The sequence below is a fragment of the Aythya fuligula genome, chromosome Z (genome assembly GCF_009819795.1).
Source record: "Aythya fuligula isolate bAytFul2 chromosome Z, bAytFul2.pri, whole genome shotgun sequence".
Taxonomy (NCBI): domain Eukaryota; kingdom Metazoa; phylum Chordata; class Aves; order Anseriformes; family Anatidae; genus Aythya; species Aythya fuligula.
This window is the reverse complement of record NC_045593.1, coordinates 22,472,060-22,496,731: the sequence shown is the minus strand read 5'-3', so window position 1 is coordinate 22,496,731 and position 24,672 is coordinate 22,472,060. Positions and strand designations below refer to the sequence as shown.

General features: G+C 36.0%; 1 protein-coding gene across 1 annotated transcript in view; it reads right to left on the bottom strand.

The window, feature by feature from the left end:
- Positions 1 to 24,672, bottom strand: part of RNF180 (ring finger protein 180) — an 87,115-nt gene that overhangs the window by 8,921 nt on the left and 53,522 nt on the right. The window contains exons 5-6 of the mRNA XM_032206405.1: positions 19,175 to 19,400; positions 13,637 to 13,762 (exon numbers count right to left, since the gene is read on the bottom strand). Of these exons, the coding sequence (XP_032062296.1) occupies positions 13,637 to 13,762; positions 19,175 to 19,400 (352 nt within the window). The remainder of the gene's footprint in view (positions 1 to 13,636; positions 13,763 to 19,174; positions 19,401 to 24,672) is intronic.

Sequence of the window (24,672 nt, the reverse complement as noted above, 5' to 3'; positions counted from 1 at the left end):
TAGATGTCAAGTTCCTATTTCCTTCATTGGTGAACTAAACAATTTTGTATCGCAAGTGATCTTCATCAATTCACTCTGTATTCATTTTCAAAATCACCAGTGAATGTCCTAACAAACTGCTGTGGGATTCCAACCATCCAGTGCAGTTTGATATATTCTTTTATAGCATATTTTTCGTCTTCTGTCTTGGTCTGTTTTCCTTTCTGTGTGCTCTGCCTGAAAGAGGACTTTATTTCATGAAGCATCTGCTTCCACTTCACTGTTTCCCACATGAAATTTCTCAGTGTTTGCCGTGTACTTTTTTTTTTTTTTTTTTTTTTTTTTTTTTAAGGATAAAGTATTTTTATGTGCTTTCACAGATGAGGTATCACCCCAAACTTCTTACATTTGTACCAGCCTTCTCCAATATGCATATGATGAGGTTTCATATTCTGGTTATAGCTAGTATTGTAAATTGTAAGAATTACTATTTAAAATAAGTGATGACTTCTGTATTTCCAATAAAGAAAAGAGCATGTATTGCTAGAGAAGTTTATGAGAAAGTGGCAGTCATCCTGTGTAAATGCACACAAGTGTGTCCCACTGTGTCCCACTGACTCCCAATCTCACCTCTCAGGCTCTAAGTCAGTCAAACTCAACACAGCATTTAGTTCCTTCTCTAAACCAAGGCCACTCACCACAATCATCATACTTCTCAAATCCAGACTTTTAGCTTTTCCTGCATGAAAAGCTTGAACTTCCATACCTTCCTGCCTGAGACATTTCAGCTCTGCACACCTGCTGTCTCAGAGGTCAAAATATCATTCTTTTCTACAGAAAGCCCCTGAATTCCAAACTCATTGTGCCCCAGGATGCACACCAGAACTCTTGGCTTCCTACACTAAAATTTCTACCATCCTTCTTCAAGGTCTTTTTCAATGCTAAGTCAAATCATCTTCCCCAATCTCATCCCAATCTTACTCCTACCTTTCCTTTGTTCTCTTTTAATACTTTACTGCTCTTGCCCTTCTAATTTCACCTGTGGGCTTTCACTGGCTGCCGTAACTTGTGCCTATGTGTGACTGAAATTTTATGATGGCCTAAACATCCTGAATCAATCCTGTTCCATCCTGAAAAACCAAGTCCTACTTTCTGCTAGCATCTGGGCTTTAAAAAACCTGGGCATAAGCTGTACTTAAGATGGACATAATCCTTATCTGAAACCATTTTTATATTCACTGTGATGTCTGTTTTACTGGCTGTAGAGCTTTTATAGAGCTTTTGGTTTAAATGCTGAAATCTGTGACAGTCCTAGACAGATAAATTGTGTGTAAGCAGTTATTTCCACATCCATAAAAGCTGATTTATTGAATCCACTTTGCATGTAATGCACAGTCCTTCTGTACACAAACAAATCAGCAGCATACAGGCAATTTAGCAGGCAGTATACAGTAACTACTTTTCAAGATGTCCAAAATCTTGTCTGCCAAGGGTATGGAAAAGCAACCAATTACTGTGAAAGTCTGAAAAAGCTGTGGCCTTTCACAAGGGACATAAGATTTCATTGTATACTGAACACTCCTTTTTGTAAGTCTGAGTGGTTAGGAACCACTGTTATCTCTACACTGTTGTAACTAGATTTTTTTTTTCTTGTGACTTTCATAAGTCATTTAGTATAACAAAAAGAACACAATGTACAGACAAAATTGTGCAGAAATCCCAAAATGATCTGTTGGAGAAAGAAGTTTATATAAACTGTTGTCCTACAGAATCAATCTTCAGTCAAATAGTCTTGCTGATCAGTTACCAGTGTAACTACGGACACTGCTATATAAGAATCATTTGTACTCTCTTAAAACTTTATAAATCCTACACGGATCTGGAAAAAGAATATACACAAGTGAACCAGGCATTACTTAGTACTTAGAAGAAAAAAAATAAAATAATTTATATAAGTTCTTGTAGCAATTATATTTCTTCTTTCTTTTTTTTTTTTTTTTTTTTTTTTTCAAAATTCAAAATATGTTTTTTTTTTTTTAGCTATTCTCTGACTTTTTTGTACAGATATATGTAACCTAGATAAATTAGGCTCTAGATAAACCTAGGCTCTAAGCTTGTATACTGCATATTAATTCTCAGAAGCCCTGCTTGATTTCAGCATTTATTTGGACCATTTATTGTTAATCACTGCAGATAACACCTCTCAGGCCTTTTAGACAGAAAGAAGTGTTTTTCATTTGGAGTATTCTTCTGGTTTGAAATACTGTAAGTTTCATTCAATCAAAAAATTACAAATATTTACACCTCACGAAGAGATCTTACTCTGGATAGAAGTAGAAGAGGATATATATTTTTTTCCATTAAAATAAAGATTATTGGAATTTGGTGGATATTATTTAAAATTTAAGTTTTTTGCATAGCTACTGTTCATACCATTAATTTGAGTTGAAATATATAAATACAGTGCATGTGTCATAAATTAACAAAAATATTCTGAACCAAATAAAAAATTATGAAGACAGTTACCTCTTACTATTTTATAGTTAAAGAATTCAGCTCTTACCAATTAAAACACAAACCATAAAGCTAGCTGGTATATCTCATCAAATAATCAAATTATTGGAAAGTAAAACAAGAAAAAACTCTAAAAACTAGTAAGAAAATCCATAAAGCCACATTAAATGAAAGCAAACACATTTTCACATGACTAAGTTTTATGCATAACTAAGATTTTTGTTAATTTATTAATTTATTATATTTACCAAATTTATGTAAAATATAAAACTACTGTGCCCAGTCACCCTTCTAAAAGCAAAGCTAGACATTTGCTTTTGCATTGTCTGTCTTGGGGTGTTTATTTCCTTGGAAGTAAATGAATCAAGAAGCAAGAAGATTGTGGGAGGGCAGAATGATCTCAGAAAACATAGTCTGTCTCTGTCCAGACATCTGTGATTGTTCAGTAATTACCAATACTCACAAATACAAGCTAATTGGCTAGTCTAAGTGCTGGGATGCATACTAAAACAGTGGCAATTGATCTCACACTTCACAATATAAAAGTCATTTGACTGTGTGAGTTGTGAAGAAATTTTGATAGCCAGTCTGGAAGCAGATTTTTTTAAGTCAACAAATGCTTTATTTACTTGCTTTTTTTCCCTTCCCCTAAAACATAACACACTAAGTATCATACATACAACAGCTTTTTAAAATGATTTACAGCAAAACCCACCCTTCTACTTTAAAAACACTTTATTTCAAAATTCAATTAGGGGCATTGCAATAAAAGTAATATGCAGTAATTGAAATGTATGTCCTTGTTTTTCGAGGTGCAACCGAGCTCTGTAAAATGAATCATTGGCTTCTTTAACTCCCTTTCCCTTCACCATCTTGCACTTCTGATGGCAATTAATGCAGTCTTTGTAACCAATACCAAAAAATGAGGGTGTACACTGTCTCTGTGAAATGGTGTTTTGGATCTAAATACACAGTTTACATATATTCTGGACCAAAACCAACATCTTCCTTTAATTTTAAAGGGCACATTTTCAAAGTAAGCTTATATGCATAGTTTTAACATACATATGATAATCTAATAGTCACTGTAATTTTTATATATTTGCCCTTAAGATGGGTATTCTTAATCCATATTAATTATATTAATTCTTAATATTAATAATTAATATTAATACTATTAAGATTTTTTTTTTTCATTTTCATTTTCATGTAGACAAACTGTATCTTAACAGTGAGTTTAACTTGGGGACAACCTCTCTTCTTGCCATGACAGTGCAGGCAACCCAAAACAGGGAACGTCAAGCAGCAATTTCTAACATTTAATTTTCTGAGCATATGTATCAATAAACAATATGAGAAATGTAAAAAAAATCAGAATATTCTTACTCAATATAAATCTTCTTATAAATTCCCTTGTATCTGTTGTTCATTTCTCTTCCCTTGTCACTTCACAGTCTCAAATGCTGTTCATTGTCGGCACTTTTTTTGCACTGCTCCTACTTTCTTACCACTGAACAGCTCCAAAAATCATATTGCAAATTTTTTTTTTTTTGGCCACTTTCGTCATCTCTCCAACTGATAAAATACTATATTTCAGATATAATCAACTCTTGCTAAATTATTATAAGATTCTCAACCTTTTACATCATGTTGCTGTAATGACATCACCTTCTGCTAGTTTCATCCCTCCTTCCTCATTAGATATAATACTAAAGATCATTTAATATAACCTTTGAAAAATTTTGTTACATACCGCTGTCCACAGGCTTTTCAGTGCTTAAGGCTTCAGTATTTTAAGCCAATTTTATTGGAAGACAATGAGGTAACAGTAATGCAAATACTTTCTTAAAACAAGTTAATGAATTGGCTCTACTTGTCTAAAGACAGGGTTGGTCTGACAGCAAAGGCCAGAGGCAACATAGAGTGTAGGCATTCTGGAGCCTCACCAAACCCTGCTTTAAGACAAGGCTTATATTTATGCAAAGCCTTTAGTTTATGTTTGCAAATCTAGCTGCCTGGCAGCATGCCTCCTGTAATTCCTTCAGACAAACTAGTGAATGACCTATCTTGGAGCCATGCCATTGTCTTCAAACAGACTTATATTCAGTTTTATAGTCGATGTCAATTCAGAAGATTCCTAATTGTTATTTGAGAAAACAAAAGAAATACTAGTTTCTACAGAGAAGGAAAAATACACAACACAAGACCATATCTTGAGAAAGCTGACATAGTTTTCTGGAACTGAAAGTTTTCTGATACTGGCATTACTTAACCATGTTTTAGAAAGCTGACCAAGGTTTTAAACAACTAGCTGTCTGAAAAGCCACCATATTTATTCACTGGAAGATTAAAAATAGATTTTCACAAAGAGAAGTTACCTAAAAGATTATCAAGAAAGAAACTATTTAAATTTAAAACATTAAAACTTTTTATGAACTGTTGAAAAATTCTTCCTTTAATCCTTCACTAAATATGCAATAGTAGTTATCTCTGACTTTTTCTGATGCCATTTCAAATACCTATCCTTATCTACTTAGTAAAAAGTATCTATCATCCTTATCTACTCTATCATACTTATCTATTCTACATCCTTGCCTACTCAGACTCACTGAAAGTCTCTGAGATATCCTGACTTTACTCTGCTGTTTGATCATCTCTTGCTCCTTGGAGAAGCTTCTTATCCCAGCTCTGATCTAACCTAAAACTGATCACTTTTTTTTTTTTTTTTTTTTTTTTTTTTTTTTTTTTGCTTATTATTCTCACGCCACCTTGATTATTTTTATATTTCCTCTTTCGTACCTTCAACAAATTCAGATTTTGTTTTCACTTTTAGGGATCTACAAAACTCTGCCTATCCAAAAATATTTTGTTTAATTTCATATAGTTATGCTATGGAAACGGCAAATTCCTCCAGAAATCTTAACAGCTTTTTACCCAATAAGTGCTCCAGGATCAATCTGAACTCATATTCATGTCCATATTTTGGAACAGAGTGGAACTGTCTGTCCCAGTGTTAGAGACACATGTGCACTGGGTCTGGCTGGAATGTTAACTTTCCCGGCAGCAGCCCATACAGCGCCGTACTCTGTACTTGTAGCTGGAACAGCAGTGTTATCACACCAGTGTTGTGTCTACTGCTGAGCAGCAGTGGCACAGCATTGGGCCTTTCTCTAACCCTCCTAGGGGGTGGGCAAAAAGTGAGGAGAGAAACATCACTAGGGCAGCTGACCTAAACCAATCAAAGGGATATTCCATACCATGTGGTGTCACACTCAGCAATAAAAGGTAGAAACAGGAAGAAGAGGGGAGGGGTGGGCTCTCGTTGAGAAGACGTCGGTCCTCCTCTCGAACACCGGCTGCGTGCATTGAGGCCTTGCTTCAAGGACGTGGTCAATCATCGCTCACTTGTGGGAAGTAGAGAGTAATTTCTTTCCTCTGCACTTCCATATAGCCTTCATTTATTTTGTTTGTTTTCCTTCCTTCTTTTTATTTTTCCTTTTCCCCTCCCTTTTCCCCTTTCCCTTTTTATTTCCCCTTAGTTAAATTGTTTAGTTCATGGTAGTCTTTATTTAATTATTATTATTATTTCCCTTTAATTAAATTATCCTTATCTCAACCTGTGAGTTGTTCTTTGCTTTACTTCTCCCCCTCCTCATCTAAAGGAGGGGGAGTGAGAGAGCGGTTGTGGGGTTTAGCTGCCCAGCACGGTAAAACCACCACAACATGAAAAAGAAATCAAGGACATGTTAGATAGCAGAAAAAGATACATGTTCATACTCTTTTGTTCTGTGATAACTGAATGTAACAGGTTGCCCTGAGAAGCTGTGGATGCCCCAGCTCTGGAAGTGTTCAAAGTCAGGCTGGATGGGGCTTTGAGCAACCTGGTCTAGTATGAGTTGTCCCTGCCCATGGCAGGGATTTGGACTACATGATCCTTCAGGGTCCCTTCCAACCCAAAACATTCTGTGAAGCCATTCTCACAACCTTTTGTCAGCCACAAATTTTTCTTTACTCTTAAAGTAAATGGGATTTCTGTATGGTATCAAATCAAAGCTCTAAAGAGTGAGCAAACATAACTTTCAAGACGTGTTTACAGCAGCATATCTTAGACTCTAGGAGCTACTTCATTACAAACTGCTCTACTATACAGTACATTTTAGTACTACCTGAACTAGAGGAGTACAGTGGGGAAGCATGTTTGACATAACCACTACTAAACGTAATTAGTTCACAGCTAATTATGAAGAAAATTAGTTTTACTGGTTCAGTCGTAACTATTTTTTTATCATTCTACTAGACATAGCTGGCCAGGATCATTCTCTGCTTCCAGTAAAATGCAAATAAAGATGCTTGCTAATTCCTGTTGTTGATGAAGACGGAAAGCATCTTTGCTTGCACTTGTTCACAGAGGCCGGTCATAAACTGAACTGGTCTCAGCAGACTCCTATGCAAGGCATGAAAATTAAGCCCATGAAATATATTATGCTCTAAACAGGCTCTGTGATGAAAGAGTACCACTGCAAAAAGCTGGTAGTTCCAAGTTTGGCTATGGTGGTTTAACCAGGATTATGTACTGTTCTCAATTGCCTTTAAAGGACAAATATTAAATATTTATGTAAACTTATTTGATAAATACATGAAATCATTTTATGATGCCTAAATTAAATTTGTAACTGAAGATCCCACTGTCAGCAAATTATAAGATATCTCATAAGAATAGGTGTACTGGAATAGACTAAAGGTCTATCCTATTATTGTTTCTCTGACTAGGTCAAGCAATGAGGAATTGATGAATGGTGATTAGAACAGGGCAAGAATATTGCTGTACTTTCCTGGTATATTCTCTCAACATCCATGGACCTGTGGTTCAATGATCTCTGTGGGCAAATGTGGTATCTTTGAGTTTAATTGACTTTACTGTATTTTTCTTCCAAGAATCTGATGTTATTTAAACATACTCTGTAAGTTTATGCACTTTTTATGTGGCATCCTGGAACAGCAAGTTCCATTGTCTGATTGCAAGTCTATAAGATTATAAGTCTAAAGATTTCCTTGACTTTGAATACGCCATATGATAATTTTATTTGATGTTCTTTTATTATGAGACAGTGAACAATAGCAGCCCATTCACTTCTGCCATGTCTCTCATGATTTTAATTAACTCTATTGCCTTCCCTCTTAGTCATCTCTCGTTCTGACTGAAGAACCTTAGTCTATTTACATAACTTCTGACTTCTTTATTTCTATTCTCTCTCTCTACCTTTCCATTTTAGTACTTTCTTTTGTGATGAAAGGAAATGAATGCAAACATTGCTGAAGATAACTCAGTATCATGACAACCTTACGCAACTGCTTGCAGTTGGCTTTCATTTATTATCCCGAGTATTTTAATACTATGAGCAAATTTGAACACCTCCATTTCTAGTTGCAAATAAGCTGGATAGTGCAAACTGTATCATAGCTGTTCTAGGATCAGACTGTGAATGTTCCTCCAGAGAGAAAACTGAATAATTTATTTCTATCTTTTTTTTTTATTATTATCCTTTAACCATCTACTGATGGATGAGAGAACTCGTACTCTAAACACAGTTATGTTTTTTTTCAAACATCTTCAGAAAAAAATCTTTCTCATTGTTTGACCTAGTCAGAGAAACAACAATAGAAGGATAGAACTTCAGTCTATTCCAGTACACCTATTCTTATGAGATATCTTATAATTTGCTGACAGTGGGATCTTCAGTTACAATTTTAATTTAGGTATCATAAAATGATTTTATGTATTTATCAAATGAATTTACATAAAGTCTTTTGGAAGTTAAGAGCTGCAAGGTGAAAATCATGATGCCTCTATCTTTGTATGAGTTCAGCAGGGTACCTCCAGTGCAGCTCTGGGACCACAACTGGATAAGAGGTCTAACTTCTTAGCTTGTGAGTAGAAATACTTGGTTTGCTATGCATATTAACAAGGCCACTCTAACACCCATTCAGAGACATGCCGAGAAATACATGAGGAAAGACTAAGGTATGGGATTTTGTTACAGCCATTCTATCACAGTCTTTGGTGTATAATTATAGCTATTGATATTTCTGGCACAGCAGTCTTTCAGTACCCTGGTTATAGGTAAAAAAGCAACTCTGATGACACATATAGGTGACTTAGAGTTTGATTCTCTTTAATACACTAAGACACTCTCAATCAGCAATGCTTGGATCCTGTGTTTTCTGTCTTGGTATACTCTAGGCATAGCAGAGGCTCAACAACAACACTTCCCAGTAACATGTGTCTCCTTAAGACAGAAAATTCACTTGCTGTGAAGACTGTACATTGTAAATTCATCTGGTGAGAAATGCATGTATGCAAATTGGCCTTCTGTGATTCCACAAGTTATACTAAAGAATCTGATGGATCCTGGCTACAAAAGGCAAGCATTCTGGTCAGGAAGCATTGCATGATCCCACAGCTGCAGTCTTGAGTACTATGACAAAGGAACAAACAAGTTCAAGAAATGAGGAAGGAAGGAAATTAACAGAAAGAAAACAGGACATTAAGGAAGGACACAGTAGTAGGACTGGAGGAAAAAGAGCTTCTACGGTTAAGAGGAACAAAGGATTGTATAAGCTGTGCTATCAGACCAGAATAACTCTACAGACTACTGAAGTCTAGAATGTTAGCTTGTTGAAAGCCATCAAAATGAGAATGGATGTGTGATCATTGCTTAAAAACCCAATATACTTTCCTGTCCTGTCCTGTCCTTTCCTTTCTGTACTTCAGCAGCAAAGGCAAATTATTTATGAAAGTCTGAATAGTAATATAAGTATTATTCTAAGACACTTATACTCCAACATTATTATTTCTGGCTAAAATAAATGCTGCACCTTCTATTTTCAATAACATCTATTTTGTTTCTATTCTCTGTAGATATCACAGAATCCGTAACTTGAAAAACAGCATCAATTTTTTCTTCTTCACTTTAAACAGAGAAATACGATGAATTTAAAACCTAGCTAATATAATTTGATGGACATACATTTTTACAACTGTTTAACATCCTTCCTTTAGCATGTAACTGAAATCACAGTAAGAACCTTGAATCAAGAAAGTAGCTTTTAAAGTGTTGTACTCCAGTGCACAGTTTTAAAGATAGAGATAAAAAAAAATCTGCCAATAGGTATTATTAAAATATTTCACAATATTTCTATTTTTTGTAAACTACATAGGAAATTGAGTGCTCTTTTCTTTAGAGAATGATTATGTAAAAGGACACGGTAGATGTGACCTGCTGTCACAATAGGAATTTCCATTGGTATCAGTAGGAGCTGAAGATGCTGTTGTGTCTTGCAATCCCTGCTTGATGCAGAAGCCAATAGCTTTTATTATGTTACTGGACAGATGAGACTAGTAAGGAGATAGCACAGATTTCACTGTATGCAACACTGGGGGAATATTTTCTAGATTAAGCATTCAAAAAAAAAATCTAAATTGGCTTTCCAATTTAATGATTATATTTTAAATAAAAATCTTATCACAAGAACACTTAGAAGGAATTTCCTATTACCTTGGCAAAACCTGTATCTTGAAATAGTAATCAAGGGCTGTAACTTCAGTGGTTTTGTAATTTCCATCTATCATTCTGAACACTATGTGTGTTCATCTTCAGGCTTATCAAATATGTCTTTCTCTAAGCAGGCAGCTTTCACCATTTTACAACTTTAACACCACTGTCTTGATTATATCCTATTTCTCTGGTTTCACTAATGTATTTCTATCTGAGTTCTATGCCAGAGCTTTTGAAATAACCCTTTTAGGCCCCATGCACTAACTGTCTCAGTCTGATTTTGATATTCCAGCTCTTGGCTACAGTAAATTCTCTATGTCGTATTATCATATCCTCAATTTAAATGAACTTTTTCACTGATTTTTTAATTCACACTTCTGGAATCAAATTACTTTTGGAGATTTACTAAGTTTAGTTTATAGAGTGAAACTCCAGTTTGGCATTGCCTGCCAAAGGCTGAACTCATGATGTTATTAAACCCTAAGTGTTAGAAAACAAAGTCCAATGAAGCATGTTTGCTATCTAACTATCCTATCCAAAATACGCCATGTATTTTAAAAACTATTTAAGGAAACTATTATTTTCAGATGTTATTTTTATTGTGCAATTGCATTTTTAATGTTGACAATATCTGAAGTAATAGATAATATAATATCTTTGTTTATTTCATAAAAAAGAAAAGACATTTTACAGGCAGACTTTAAATCAACTTGTTAACTGTCACATATATTAAGTACCTGAAAGGTAAAAGATGATTGGCTTTCATTCTTGAATAGCATGTCTGTTTTATCTTTAATGTATCCTTGACCAAACAGAGCAATGAAAAGCAATGGCAATACATGTATAACATTTATGAAGCAAATGGGCATTCTGCTACTGATTTTAACCAGGGAAAAGAAAAAAAAAAAAAAGGATAAACTATTTGGAATTAATTTTCATCAACTAAAAGCAAAGAAGAGCTACTGTGCTGTGGTTTCTTATTTTCTTTATACAAACTCAGAAGCTCTGTATTTTTATTTATTTTTTTAATTAGAAGAAAATATTACATTCCTTGTGGCAATTTTCGTAAGAGAGAAGACTCAGGTATTGATTAGAAAATCTGTCTTGGAGAATCAGGTCGGAAAAAAATTAAGGAAAAAGAGAAGGTGCTTGATGTTATCCAGCAGTCCTACTATATTCAGAAAATCTGACAAATCTTCTGTATAATCTAAGCTTTTCAACAACCATCCTTCTCTGCTTGCATCCAATCTAATTCTGAGTTCTAATTTTATCAGGTCTCACACCTCTAATGAGTGGTTTGCATGTTCAATATCTGCCATTTTAATGTACAGAATATTAAAAAAATATTCTGGAAATGGTTTTGTCATGTAGAAAACTTGAATGATATGAATTTTGAAAATAGCTGTCAGACTCTTAGTGACCATGACATCTGCTGGATATGAACCAGATAAAAGTGGATATGCATTTCTGATAGGGTCAATTTTATTTATTTATTTATTTTTAAACAATAAAAAAGCATATTATAAAGAAGCAGTTATCCTCACATTTGAAAAGTACGTATTTTCATCTCTTTCTGAACACTGTAATCATGTTCTTTTCTCTCCACTCACTCCACTAATGTCACCTACCCTTTCAGCTCTTTTCTTTCCATGTAGTATTTTTTGCCTTCAACTCTCATGTCTTACTACACTGTCACTTTCCTAATGAAGCAAAAATTAATCTAAGTTAGCTCTTTTTCCCTACTGCTCTCAGTGATGTTAGGGTTTCCAGTTAAAATCGCATCTATTATGGTCTCAGCAGGCTTTTGCTCCCACTATACTCAGCCTTCTAAGGCTGTAAAGTCCCTAGAAGCCTCCTGAGCCAGGGATCACAAGCGAAACTAAGAATACCAAATAAGGAGTTTTAGTTGGTGCTAAGTAAAATTTAGATGCAAGACCAAAAAAATCTATCCAGCGAGAAAAAGCTATCCACTTGCTTTCTGAACTAACACAAACCTTGCAGTGATTTTATTCAAGTAAAAAGTCAGAGGAAAGATGTGGTTGTGACAATTGTATTTAAGAAGGCAAAGATAAAGTTTCAGAAAGCTACATGATTTGGGTTTCCTATTAACTAGATCTAATTGTGTTCCTGTTCAGTGTGTGGGATTTCTAGGCTGTCCTTTGGAGACACCTAATTCCAAGCACTCTAAATTACCTCTGTGGAACAAAATGGTTTATATGCAAATAGTACGATATTTAAGCTGTATGACCTCCCCAGATTTTCCTTTTATTTTAATATATTTTTATTTTGTACAAAGCTCAACACGCTAGCTTTTCACAAATATGAAAGACATAAAGACATAATTCATATGATGTTATGGCACATGTATCAACTATGTCACATATATAATGGAATACTACAATAAAGCAGTAAGTTCAACATGAGCATCCAAACTATTTTAACTGCCATTAGAGAAAGCAATCACTTTTTTTTTTTTTTTTTTTTTTTTTTTCTGCCAGAAACTTCAATTTCTGAATAATATCAAAGATGATCTGCCAATCCTCAAACTTCTCAAGTCTGATAATTTTTGATAGCTAGGAGTATTTATTATTTTCAGCATCAAATCATCACCATGCATTACACAGTTTTATAACTGAAGGGTATATCAAATTTGACCCACGGAAAGGCCTGAGTAGGCTCATAAAAGGAATATAAAAAGAATGTTCTGTTTTATTTTTTTTCCATGTACTTTTACAAAAAAATTATGTTGTTTTTATAAACGGGAAAAATACATGATATCAGAATGCAGGACTACAGAAAACTGCTGTGTAAGTAAACATAGAGGGGGCTTAGTGAAAAAAGGCCATTAGATTGAAAACAGTGAACCTGAGTAAAAAGTGAATCCCATATTTCCGTGCTCTAACTTAAATGTGTTTCAGTTAATCAACAGTTAATAGCCATAGAAACACTTAAGTCATAAACTATTAAGAAGAGGACTAAGCTTCCTTCTTATAATAAACAGAAAATAAAAGAAAGCTAAAAAAAACACACCTTTATTGCATTTCACATGTATAAAGCAAACAATGCAGAATAATATATATAATATTTTTCCAACTTTAATATGACTTGATACATAAAAAGCTGATTCTGATTTTTTTGGGGAGCAGTCTTTATTGACAAGATTCAGAATTGGGAACTTTTTATCTGGTCATTTTCTTTCTTCGGCTTTTCAGACACTTATTTATTTATTTATTTATTTATTTATTTATTTATTTATTTCTAAACAGTAAATGACATAGAATTATCCTGATAATGTGCACAAAATTAAAGATTTAAGTATAAATAAAAAAGTATACACATAAACTGCCTTTTTACATTTTGCAGTTTATGTTTAGATTCAGAGCACTGTGTATGAATCATACAAGGAGAATTTTACTCTCTTTTACTCCAGTAATCATCTGTCTCTGATATCCTATGACATGGACTAGCTAGAGGCTAGTGTTCTTGAGTACTCAAGATGGAATAAAGTTTAGGAAAAATTTCAATAAATACAGGTAATCAAGTCTGAAATTAACCTTGTCAAAAATATACAGAAGTGATTTTCTTACCTTCAAATACTCTGAAAGCTTTCTTGCAGCTTGGTAGAGGCCATTTTGCAGAATTTGATTTTTGAAAACTTTCTTGTAACTTCAAATATTCCGTAGGGAAAAAAGACTTGGTAGAGTTGTTCAGTTCTACAATAATTAACAGGAAAGAATATTTGCATGTAATTTGCATATGGCTATACTATAAAATATAGTGCCTTATCTACTATACAGCACATTTTCTGATTAGAACACCTCTTAAAGATTTTTAAAATCACATGAAAATAATCTTTTCCAGATATAGCAAGAACAAGTCTTAAACATGCTCTTTTGATTTTATTCCTCAGAACTAAAGCACTTAGAAAACAAGATGTCAAATGCTAACAAAATGAAGTATGTTATAAATCAGGCTATTTAATTTACAAGCCTATGATGACCTCTATGAACGAAATAACATCTATCAGTCTGACTGTGGAATTAATTCTCAGTTCATGTTGTTTTTTGTTTTAACATTGTCACTCAATAGAGAGGGAAAAAGTCTGACAATTATTTTGGAGTATTTTTTCATACTGTGAATTAACTGGCTTTAAGAACGCATTCATAGAATGATGAATGATAGATTGCAGGAGTTGACAATAACCTACAAATTGCAAGAACTCATTAGCTCCTCAGGATATAATTTGGATTATAATTCGGATTATATTTGCATGGACAGCTACTCAAAACTGGGAAAATTAACCTGTCCATAGCAATACAAAAATGGCAAACACAGCTTAAAAGTGACCATATTTTCCTACCACTGAAAAGAATTGATTTGATGGTAACAGGCAGAGTAGCCGAGTTAGCAGTTAGCATGGGAAACTTCAAAACCCCAGTTACGCTTGCTTAACAAAGATTCTTCCTTCTAATTGTCATGACTCCAGATAAATACTAATAGTGTCAGCAGCTACTGCAATTTCTTGTATACTTTAAACGGAAGAAAAGACTCTTCACAGACCTTTGAATAGACTTATGTATTGCTACTTTACTTGTTTCATTGCAATTTTACATACTTTTTCAATGATCTGGGTTTTATGAAAGGGACAAATCTTTTTCTCCAACAAATTAGAGAAAAGTCACTTTATAGAAACAGGCTCCAGAAAGAAAAAAAAAAAAAGGCAAATGCTCTTTAGCTGCAGTTTCTTTCTCTGTGTAACAGGAAGATGTTAACAGTTTTGAAGTAAAAAAAAAATATACTGGCCTCATTCTAAAAAACTATTGGGTGCTTTTTGGTATTTCATCATGTCAGAATCCAGGTGGAAGTAGTCTACAAAAGACACACAAAGCACAGAAACCCCCAAATCCTTTTGCCTCATGTAAGAACAACACTATTACACCAATAACCCTCTGTCAGTGAATGGAAACAGCTGTTTTTTCTCCTAAATGTAAAGGGAACAAATTTTGTAATTTTCACTCATGTTTTTTAAGTTTTATAGAAGAACTTCATATGCTACTTAACATATTTTGATTAAGTAATATTTGTATTCAGAAAATAGCCTCTTGCCTCTGACAGCATCAACAAAGGGTGTTTTAGTTTTAGTTTTCTTCTACAGGCCTAAAAATTGACTCAGCTCTTTCAACTTTATTGTTCAAATTTAAACGTTGAATCCTCTACTGAGGCATTGATTTTTATTTATTTATTTATTTATTTATTTTTTCACTTTCTTTCCTGAAAAAAAGGCAGATGGGAGAAGGGCTTTCAAGAGTCTTCAGGAAGGATTGGAAGTTCACCCTCACGGTAACCAATAGAAAAGGCTCACTTGATATGGGCAATAGGACAGGATAAGTATCCTTGTGGATCATGTTTTAACACATCCTTTGTGGACAGTTGAGCTGTTTGCCTTCATCATTTTTCAGATGTTATGTGCATCCTTCTATTGTAGTTAGATTCAGTCAGTTTGCAAGATAGCACAAAAAAAGGTTATCTTCCTAAATGTTTTGTTTTTGAGATATCCTCGTAAAATAAAATGCAATTATACAGAAGGAACATTGCAGAAAGCATACAGAATAAATTAATGAGGGAAATGAGACATCCAGGCTGTAGCTATTAGAGAAATAAATATAGAATACTAGCAATTCTGCTTCCTTACCTACCCAAACCTATAACAACAGTGACTTTTGCATAACTTTTAAAAGGATTAATAAGCCTCCTGAGTTAAAAAAAAATATTCATTACTTCTTATATTGGTCCATCATCATCCATTTTCCCTAATGTGTTGATTTTATTAATTTAAGGATAAATTAAGGATTAATTTCAGGATATAGTTAAGGATATGTTATCATCATAGTGGGTGATATTGGTAGTAGGGTGATGGTTGGACCAGATGATCTCGAAGGTCTTTTCTAACCTCAATGACTTTATGATCATCAGTATTTCTTGGTTGACTTAAAAGCAGCCTGAAGTGTTAGGCATTGGGAAATTACAAAATATTTTTCTTAGTATATAGTTAATCCTAAACACATGTCATACTGTTATTACTACTTACATTAGACTCTCTCTGTATAACATTGTATTTACACTTCAGCTGCATAAGTCCAGTTCCTCAATAAAACTAAATAACTTTTAAATATTTTGATAGAATGGGTTAGGTTGGAAGTCATATCCTGAGATCAACTAGTCCAACCCAACTGCTCAAGCAGGGTCAGCTAGAGCAGGTTGCCCAGGTATGTCCAGTTGGGTTTCGATTCTTCAGGTGGATTTTCCACAAACTCTTTGAGCAACCTGTTCTAGTGCTTGGTCACCCTCACAATGGAAAAGTGTTTTCTTGCATTCAGATGGAATTTTATGTGATTAAGTTTGTGTCCATTGCCTTCTGTCCTGTTGGTGGGTACTACTGAGAAGAGTCTATTGGTCTCTGCTTTGCTCCCTCCTATCAGGTATTTATACACATTGTATATTTTGGGTTAGAAACTGGCTGGATAGCCGGGCCCAAAGAGTCGTGGTGAATGGAGCCAAGTCCAGTTGGAGGCCAGTCACTAGTGGTGTCCCCCAGGGCTTGGTGCTGGGGCCGGTCCTCTTTAATATCTTCATCGATGATCTGGACGAGGGCATTGAGTGCCCCCTCAGTAAGTTTGCAGATGACACTGAGCTATGTGCATGTGTCGATCTGCTTGAGGGTAGGAAAGCTCTGCAGGAGGATCTGGATAGGCTGCACCGATTGGCTGAGGTCAACTACATGAAGTTCAACAAGGCCGAGTACTGGGTCCTGCACCTGGGGCTCAATAACCCCAAGCAGAGCTACAGGCTGGGAGATGAGTGGTTGGAGAGCTGCCAGGCAGAGAAGGACCTGGGAGTGATGGTGGATAGTCGGCTGAATATGAGCCAGCAGTGTGCTCAGGTGGCCAAGAAGGCCAACGGCATCCTGGCTTGTATCAGAAGCAGTGTGACCAGCAGGGCTAGGGAGGTGATCGTCCCCCTGTACTCGGCTCTGGTGAGGCCGCACCTCGAGTACTGTGTTCAGTTTTGGGCCCCTCGCTACAAGAAGGACATTGAGGTGCTTGAGCGGGTGCAGAGAAGGGCGACGAAGCTGGTGAGGGGCCTGGAGAACAAGTCCTACGAGGAGCGGCTGAGGGAGCTGGGCTTGTTCAGCCTGGAGAAAAGGAGGCTCAGGGGTGACCTTATTGCTCTCTACAGATACCTTAAAGGAGGCTGTAGCGAGGTGGGGGTTGGCCTGTTCTCCCACGTGCCTGGTGACAGGACAAGGGGGAATGGGCTAAAGTTGCGCCAGGGGAGTTTTAGGTTAGATGTTAGGAAGAACTTCTGTACTGAAAGGGTTGTTAGACACTGGAACAGGCTGCCCAGGGAAGTGTCCATCCCTGGAGGTCTTTAAAAGACGTTTAGATGTAGAGCTTAGGGATATGGTTTAGTGGGGATTGTTAGCGTTAGGTAGAGGTTGGACTCGATGATCTTGAGGTCTCTTCCAACCTAGAAATTCTGTGATTCTGTGATTCTGTAAAGTAAGAACTGAAAAACTATAAATAATCCTGAAATATTTCACTTAAACAAAAATACTTCAAAGGTGTTTAAAGTTTTCCAAATACATTTTATCAAGTGTCCATTTCCCTCTTTACACTCTCCCAGTAATGTTTTACTGCAGCAGCTCTGTTAAATAGCTTTTCTTTACTTAAAATCCCCTCAATAACTAAAAACAATTATCTATTGGTGAAACACACTTTAAATCAGTTCCAAAGGGGCATTAAACATTAAGAAAATGAAATGAAATCAAGCTGAAACTTCTAAACACCAGGTAGGCATTTTTTTTACCCATCTTCTCTGCTGCAGTGCTGGCTTAGTCAGTCCTTACCCATGGCCACCACCAACTCCCCAGTGAACCATCTTGTGGCAACTAGTTCATCTGAAAAAAATGCCTCCTTCCCATCCAAATAACTTTTTTTTTTTCTTTTTTTTTCCTTTTTAGTCCAGACAGTTCCTCAAACTCATCTGTCATCAGATTATATAAAATTGTGCCTGTGCAGTGGAGGAGTCTGTGTACAACCAGAAATACAAGCTGGGCAGCTCTGCAGATCAATAGAAAATCTCTCTTTAATCTACATTCCCAACCTGTCATCACCACAGCACTCGCTCAGTTTAAACGGAAGAGCTGCATGATCTCTGAAGCACACGAAAATAAACATTTCAGCATGGCTGAGTTATTTCCATTATTTTGTGACCAGTATATGCACAGTTTTAAGTGCTGTGAAGGGCCTAGTTCCAGTCATCAGTCATATCATAGTGGAATTTGACTATAGTGGAATTCTATTCATATGGATATCAATATAAATTCAAAAATTTTATGAATTTACTTTTTATAGTTCCAGGTATAAAAGACTGACTCATGCTATTCTAGGTAAAATACCTGTGGCACTCTCTCCTATTCCTATATAATTTATGACATCAAAAAACACTTACTGACCATGTTTTCCTACTGCTTAAAGTCAGGAACACTAGAAATGAGGGTGGAAGAGGCCAGGAAAGAAGACTTTAATAATAAGATTAGTTAGTAGAATTCTATAGTACTGCCAACCTTATTTTCAATTGTAGCTGAATTAAAGTCACAAAGCCAAAAGGTTTATTTTTTGCTAATTAAGTTATCCATTTAAAAAATGCTGTTCTAGTGAGATATTTTGAGAAAATGTATTCTTATAATGCTTGGAATTTGTAATTATTTAGCAAGAGAAAGCCAAAAAATACAAAATATCAGAACCTCACTTCAAATATCAAAAAGTTTTAAAATACATTCTCAGAATAGTTTCTTACAACTTAAGAAAGCTTGTGTGGCACAGTCCTAGAAAGAATCCTAGCAAAGAATTCCTCACAATGGATAACAAGACTACATTTTAATCTCAATGGATTTTGGATGTACTTGTACATTATTATTTCTTTGGACAAGAAACTAATTTTATGACTGTATTTGGTCAGCATGGATTTACTATACTTTTAACTATATATTGATTCAGACCAGAAATACAGGAATGAAAAGCAAGAAAAATTTGTCTATATTGTAAAAACTTTAATTTTTATACCTGCTTGGAAAAAGACTCTGGCTATTGTAGTACGACATAGTGGACATGGAGTGCTGGCTGGATTGTCTTTGGCAAGCATCCTTAAACAAGGTTCACAAAAGATGTGGTGACATGGATAGCACATGTAAGGATTGAAATAAACATCCAGGCATACGGCACAGAGATAGCTTTCTTTATCTCTTCTGAGTTCAGGCTCATCTTCTGTATGCAGGTTATCATTTGCAGTCTGCAAGAAGAAAAAGAAAAAAATCTCTTTACAGCTCATAACTATTTTGGATAAAACAATATGTAGGAAGATGTTTTTAAATAAAACTTAAGAAGTCAGTACACACCGACTTCATTAATTTTTAATACAGGTTACTTTTAATGAGATGATGAAACATACAGTTAAGAGAGGACTGCCACAACAAGCATGGGAAGAAGAACAAATATCATATGAGACAGTAAAAGAAAGAAATAACAAAACCAAAAAGGTTGATTAAAATTGTACTCTGGTCATATTTCTTAAAATAAACTTTACAATTTATTTGTAACTTTGTTACCAAAATAACTGGTTACTTTTCTATGAAATGCAGAAGATAGTAACAATCCCTAAAAATAACCCATGGATTGTTCTTCCTTTGAAAGGTCATTAGTGAAGTACATGTTTCAGCATGAATAATGATTCACAATTTGAAACAAGCCACAACTTTATTACTATAACGCAGAACCTTCACCTTAAAGTAGACAGTCTAGGAAATCCTAACACTTTTGGAAAGTGCTTTATTTTGCCAGCATGTATGCTTTGAATTTCCTTGCACTGATATATTTGTAGGAGGATATAGCTGGACTTCCTATATGGTGTTCATGCCATATGAACATAAGAATCTGGATATATTGCCAGGTTCCTGCCTTGCTCTTGTAGGATGACTAAAACTTTCCATGCAACCTGAAGATTTTATATGAAGAGCAGCTAGTGTTTTCAGCGCAAAGAAAAAAAGTATTCTTTTCATCTCTATGAGAGACACACAAGACACATTGGCCTTGCTGTAGTTCATCTATCCCTGCTCTCTGTTTCACAGCTAAAAATCAGAACCCAACATATACCAAAATCCAAGAGACCCACAGGTTAAGAACCAAGACAGAGGAGGGCGTCAGACACTGCTGAGTGACAAACTCTTCCCTTGTGCCCCTTGTTCTGAACTCCCAATCCTTGCCTAATGATCCTAATTTAAGTGTCTTATTTCTAAGCTCTGTAGTAGTATCAGTGACTTCTGGCAAGCTCCAGCATCCATACTTAATGCCTCTTGCTCAACCACTGCTCTGTATATACCTCCTTGTTAGCCCTGCACAAGTCCTTACATGTTGACATTAAGCATACTTCATGATGTCTTTCTACCCCATAAATACTATTTGTGCTAGAGTAGCTGCTTGATTTGGGTATAATTTGCATGACTACCTGTGTAAGATATACGACTTGTATATATGTTATGCAGGACGTTTTTGATACTTGTAGGCCATGGCAGAAAATGACTGCCTGATGCTGGTATACCAACCTTTAATTATAATGTTACTTTGTGCCTACTGTAGAGATGGAAGTCTCTACATCTGTTTCAAGGATGATTACATTTCTAGCATCCTGGCTTGGATTTCTGTTGTCTCTTATTAGTATTAGTCTGCTGCTGCCTGGGATACTAAACACTGCAAATAATGAATAAGCCCTAATATGATAGGTATGGAATGCATTTAAAAACACAGAGCAGAAATCTTTCCAGAATTTACCATTTCTGTATCAACACTTGTCCCACCAGTCTATCTCAGCCCCAGTATCACACTTTCCAGTTGCCAAAAGGGTTTAGAGACTCTGGACTGCTGAAACTGCACCCCCACAGAAAGCAAGGAACATAGTCAGAGCCTGATACATGATTTCAGCAGAAACAGTGAAACCCTACTACATTGTAAGGAAAACTTCCTCTGCTCCCACCACGCACAACTCAGCCATGTAAGGACAAAATCATAATTAAAAGCTAGCACAAATCCAAAAGATACTGGGTTCAGGCAAGTATTTGCTGACTAGTTTTGGTGAGCACTGACTGTAAAGGAAATACCTAGTGTGCACAGAGGAGCTGCCTCTCTTGCTGGCTGCAAGTTAAACATTTTCCATGAGCCAATTAAGCAAATGAGGGAGCTAGAGGAAAAATGGCTGAGAACTCAAGAGTAATTGTTAGTTCTGGGGTAGGTTTGTAATCAGGATAAGATGAACATACAGGACAATCTGAGAGTCATTTGCAATTAGAAAGCAGATCAAAATTATTCTAATGTGCCAACGAGACTCCAGTTAGGAGTAATTTGATTAGAGGATCAGAGAAAGACCTGTCATTTCTACAGATTTGCACCCCTCCTCAAAAGACCTATCTGTGCACACTTCATCATTTAGCTGATGATGACAAAGCTGATATCAGTGCAATTCCCTTATGAAATAACCTAATGCAAAAGATCTTAAATGGGTATTATTTTTCATCTGCAATTAAGTAGTGCCTGAATATTCCAATCAGAAGCAGAGTTTCAGTGCTTCAGAGCTTTATAAACATAAAATGGACTGTTCCTCTTGAAGAATTATAGTAAAGACAAAATTGAGAAAGGCCATGCAGACATTGAGGATAGTGACAGGAGGAAAAGATAGTCAAAGACAAACAGCAAAACCTTGAAAGCAAAGCAATACTATTACTACTAAGAAATGAAAGAAAGATGGAGAGTCCTCAAAAGGTTTCAGTTTTCCAAGTCAATTGGAAACTGCTAAAACTGACTTTATCACCTAACTGTAATCACTGATATTTCACTGGGTAGATGGCAGAAGTATGATATCAAAACCAACCAACCAACCAACCAAAAAAAAAAAAAAACACAAAACAACAAAAACCCAATACAACAGAGGAACAAAGGATCAACTTTTGCTTGAAAAGTCTATGCATAATGTTAACTAACAGAAGGAGTCTAACGTAGTTTGGCCGGACTACATGAAAGTATTTAATTCAGTTTTGCATTCAGAGAGATCACAGGCGCCAATGAATAGTATGGCATTTACTGTAAGATTTACCTTACACTATAAGCATGTAAAATACCTCAAACTAGTGGATGTAGACATTAACAAGAAAACTTTCTATATGTGTACTACAAGTAAAAAGAAGTTCAGAAGAAGATCTGGGAGTATGATCAGAACAGCACACCTAAGATGTGCACCAAGGTGCCAAACTATGAAAAAGCCTTGCCAAAAGTTCATGTTAAGCTCAACAATTCAGAATGCTTTCTAAGTTCAAAAATGTCCACAATTAGAGGGTTTGATAACCAAGAAAATACCAGTTCTGTCCTTCGTAAGATTATCTTGCAAAGATAGCTGCCCTGAAATAAAACTCAGAAAAAATACATAAAACCGTACTTCATAGAAATATTAAGCCAACAAAGTTTAATGATCAAAGGTGTTTTTTTTTTTTTTTGAAGGGCCCTGAAGTTAAGTAAATATCAGAGAATGTTTTCCATATATTTCACTTTTTAATCAGAAGAATGAAAGTATAAAGGTACCTGTGTATACTTTCAGAATGCAAACATAATTCCAAGTTAATTAGTAGTTGACTTATTATTAGGACATAATAATTGCACCATACTTTGCCCCAAAATAAGAGCAGAATATGACAATAAATGCCTCATATGTCTGCATTCTCTAAGTCTTCCAAACAGGTCTTCAAACAGAAGAATGCTGTGGACTCTGCTTTGCAATCTAAATGAAATTGGTGTGAAGGCAGAACCAGGGGTAAGCCATTCAGCCTTGACATGCCTTTATCAGGCAAGTGCTTTGTAGTGTTGCGTTGCTAATAATGAGAAATAATATGTATATTGGATGTAATACACAGCATAGTGCTGTGCAATATGGAGGACTAGAGAAACACCTAGCCGTGTAAAGTGCTGACTTGAGTCTTAGCAATGTGCACTATGAAATAGCTGGGCATTAAACACTGCATGAGATGGTATAGTAAATTGTGTATGAGTGATGAAGAACCCTGTGGAACAGAGACGGGGAAAATATTACAGGTACGTTAATACTGTGTGGCTCATCAAATACATCCAAAAGTTCTTGTGAGTGCTTAAAATGAGAAACATTCTTCATCCTTGCCATAAAACTCTGGAGACCCCATTCCAGACCACATTTGTAATATAATGGTGCTCCACTGGATAATTTTTCATATTTTTCAATTATTCCTTACTAAAAGATATTGGCATATATGCTGATCAGAATACATATTCTCTTAGATGCTACACAGACTGGCTGGGAGGGGAAAAATCTCTTTCTGTTCTTGAATGCTTGTCAACACCTTCACTGCTCTTACATGAATAGTACCTCAAATGGCACCTCAAAATTTGAGCAGTGGTGTGGGAAGCTCAAGAATACATAAAACCACATTTTCACCCTGACAAACCAGGAGAAAGATGTGATTTGCTGCGCGTTTGAATACCTCACACTACGAAAGGGGGCAGTATGCATATTCTCCTTTGTTATCCAGGAAGCTGCCCCTTGGTAGTCTGTTCCATGCTATTCCCAAGCTGTACACAAATGATACAAAAATTGATTCGCAGCCGTAAAGTAGAATTTAAGCCTTCAGTTATATTATATAGTCAGAACCATACACTACAGGTCTGAAAAATTTGAAAGAATGAATATAGATCCTGTTTTGTACAGACAAGGATCAGGAAGACATAAATACTTCCTGTTTGCTGCTGGAAAAAATCATCAGTGGTTTGAGCCTTACTTCCTACAGAAATGCAGCTCATGAGATTGCCTTGTCTATCCATCTGTCAGGTGGTCCCACAACGGCTTTGGAACCCATTAGTCAATTGTAACCAAATCTGACAGGATGGTTGAGAGAATTATATTGGCTTACTGAAAAATTCATAAAAATTGACAGATAGATTGAGTAGAGAGACTGAAATGAGTGCCATCACTTTAAAACTATTAGAGAGTGTCCAATGGAGGGCAACAAAGATGGTGAACGGTCTAAAGGGCAAGACCTATAAGGCGCAGCTAGGGTCCCTTGGTTTGTTCAGCCCAGAGCAGGGCAGGCTGAGGGGAGGCCTCATGGCGGCCTGCAGCTCCCTCACGAGGGGAGCGGAGGGGCAGGCGCTGAGCTCTGCTCTCTGGGGACAGCGACAGGACCCGAGGGAACAGCATGGAGCTGGGACAGGGCAGGGTCAGGCTGGGGGTTAAGGAATGGTTCCACACCCAGAGGGTGGTTGGGCACTGGGGCAGGCTCCTCAGGGCAGTCAGTGGTCATAGCACTGAGCCTGCTGGAATTCCAGAAGCATTTGGACAATGTTCTCAGATATCTGGTTTGATTTTGGAGTGGTGCTGTGTGGAGCCAGGAGTTGGACTTGATGATCCTTGTGGGTCCCTTCCAACTAGGGATATTCTATGATTTTATGATCACTATGGGAATGTCTGCAGGACTTGGAAGAAGAAATTGGGGAAA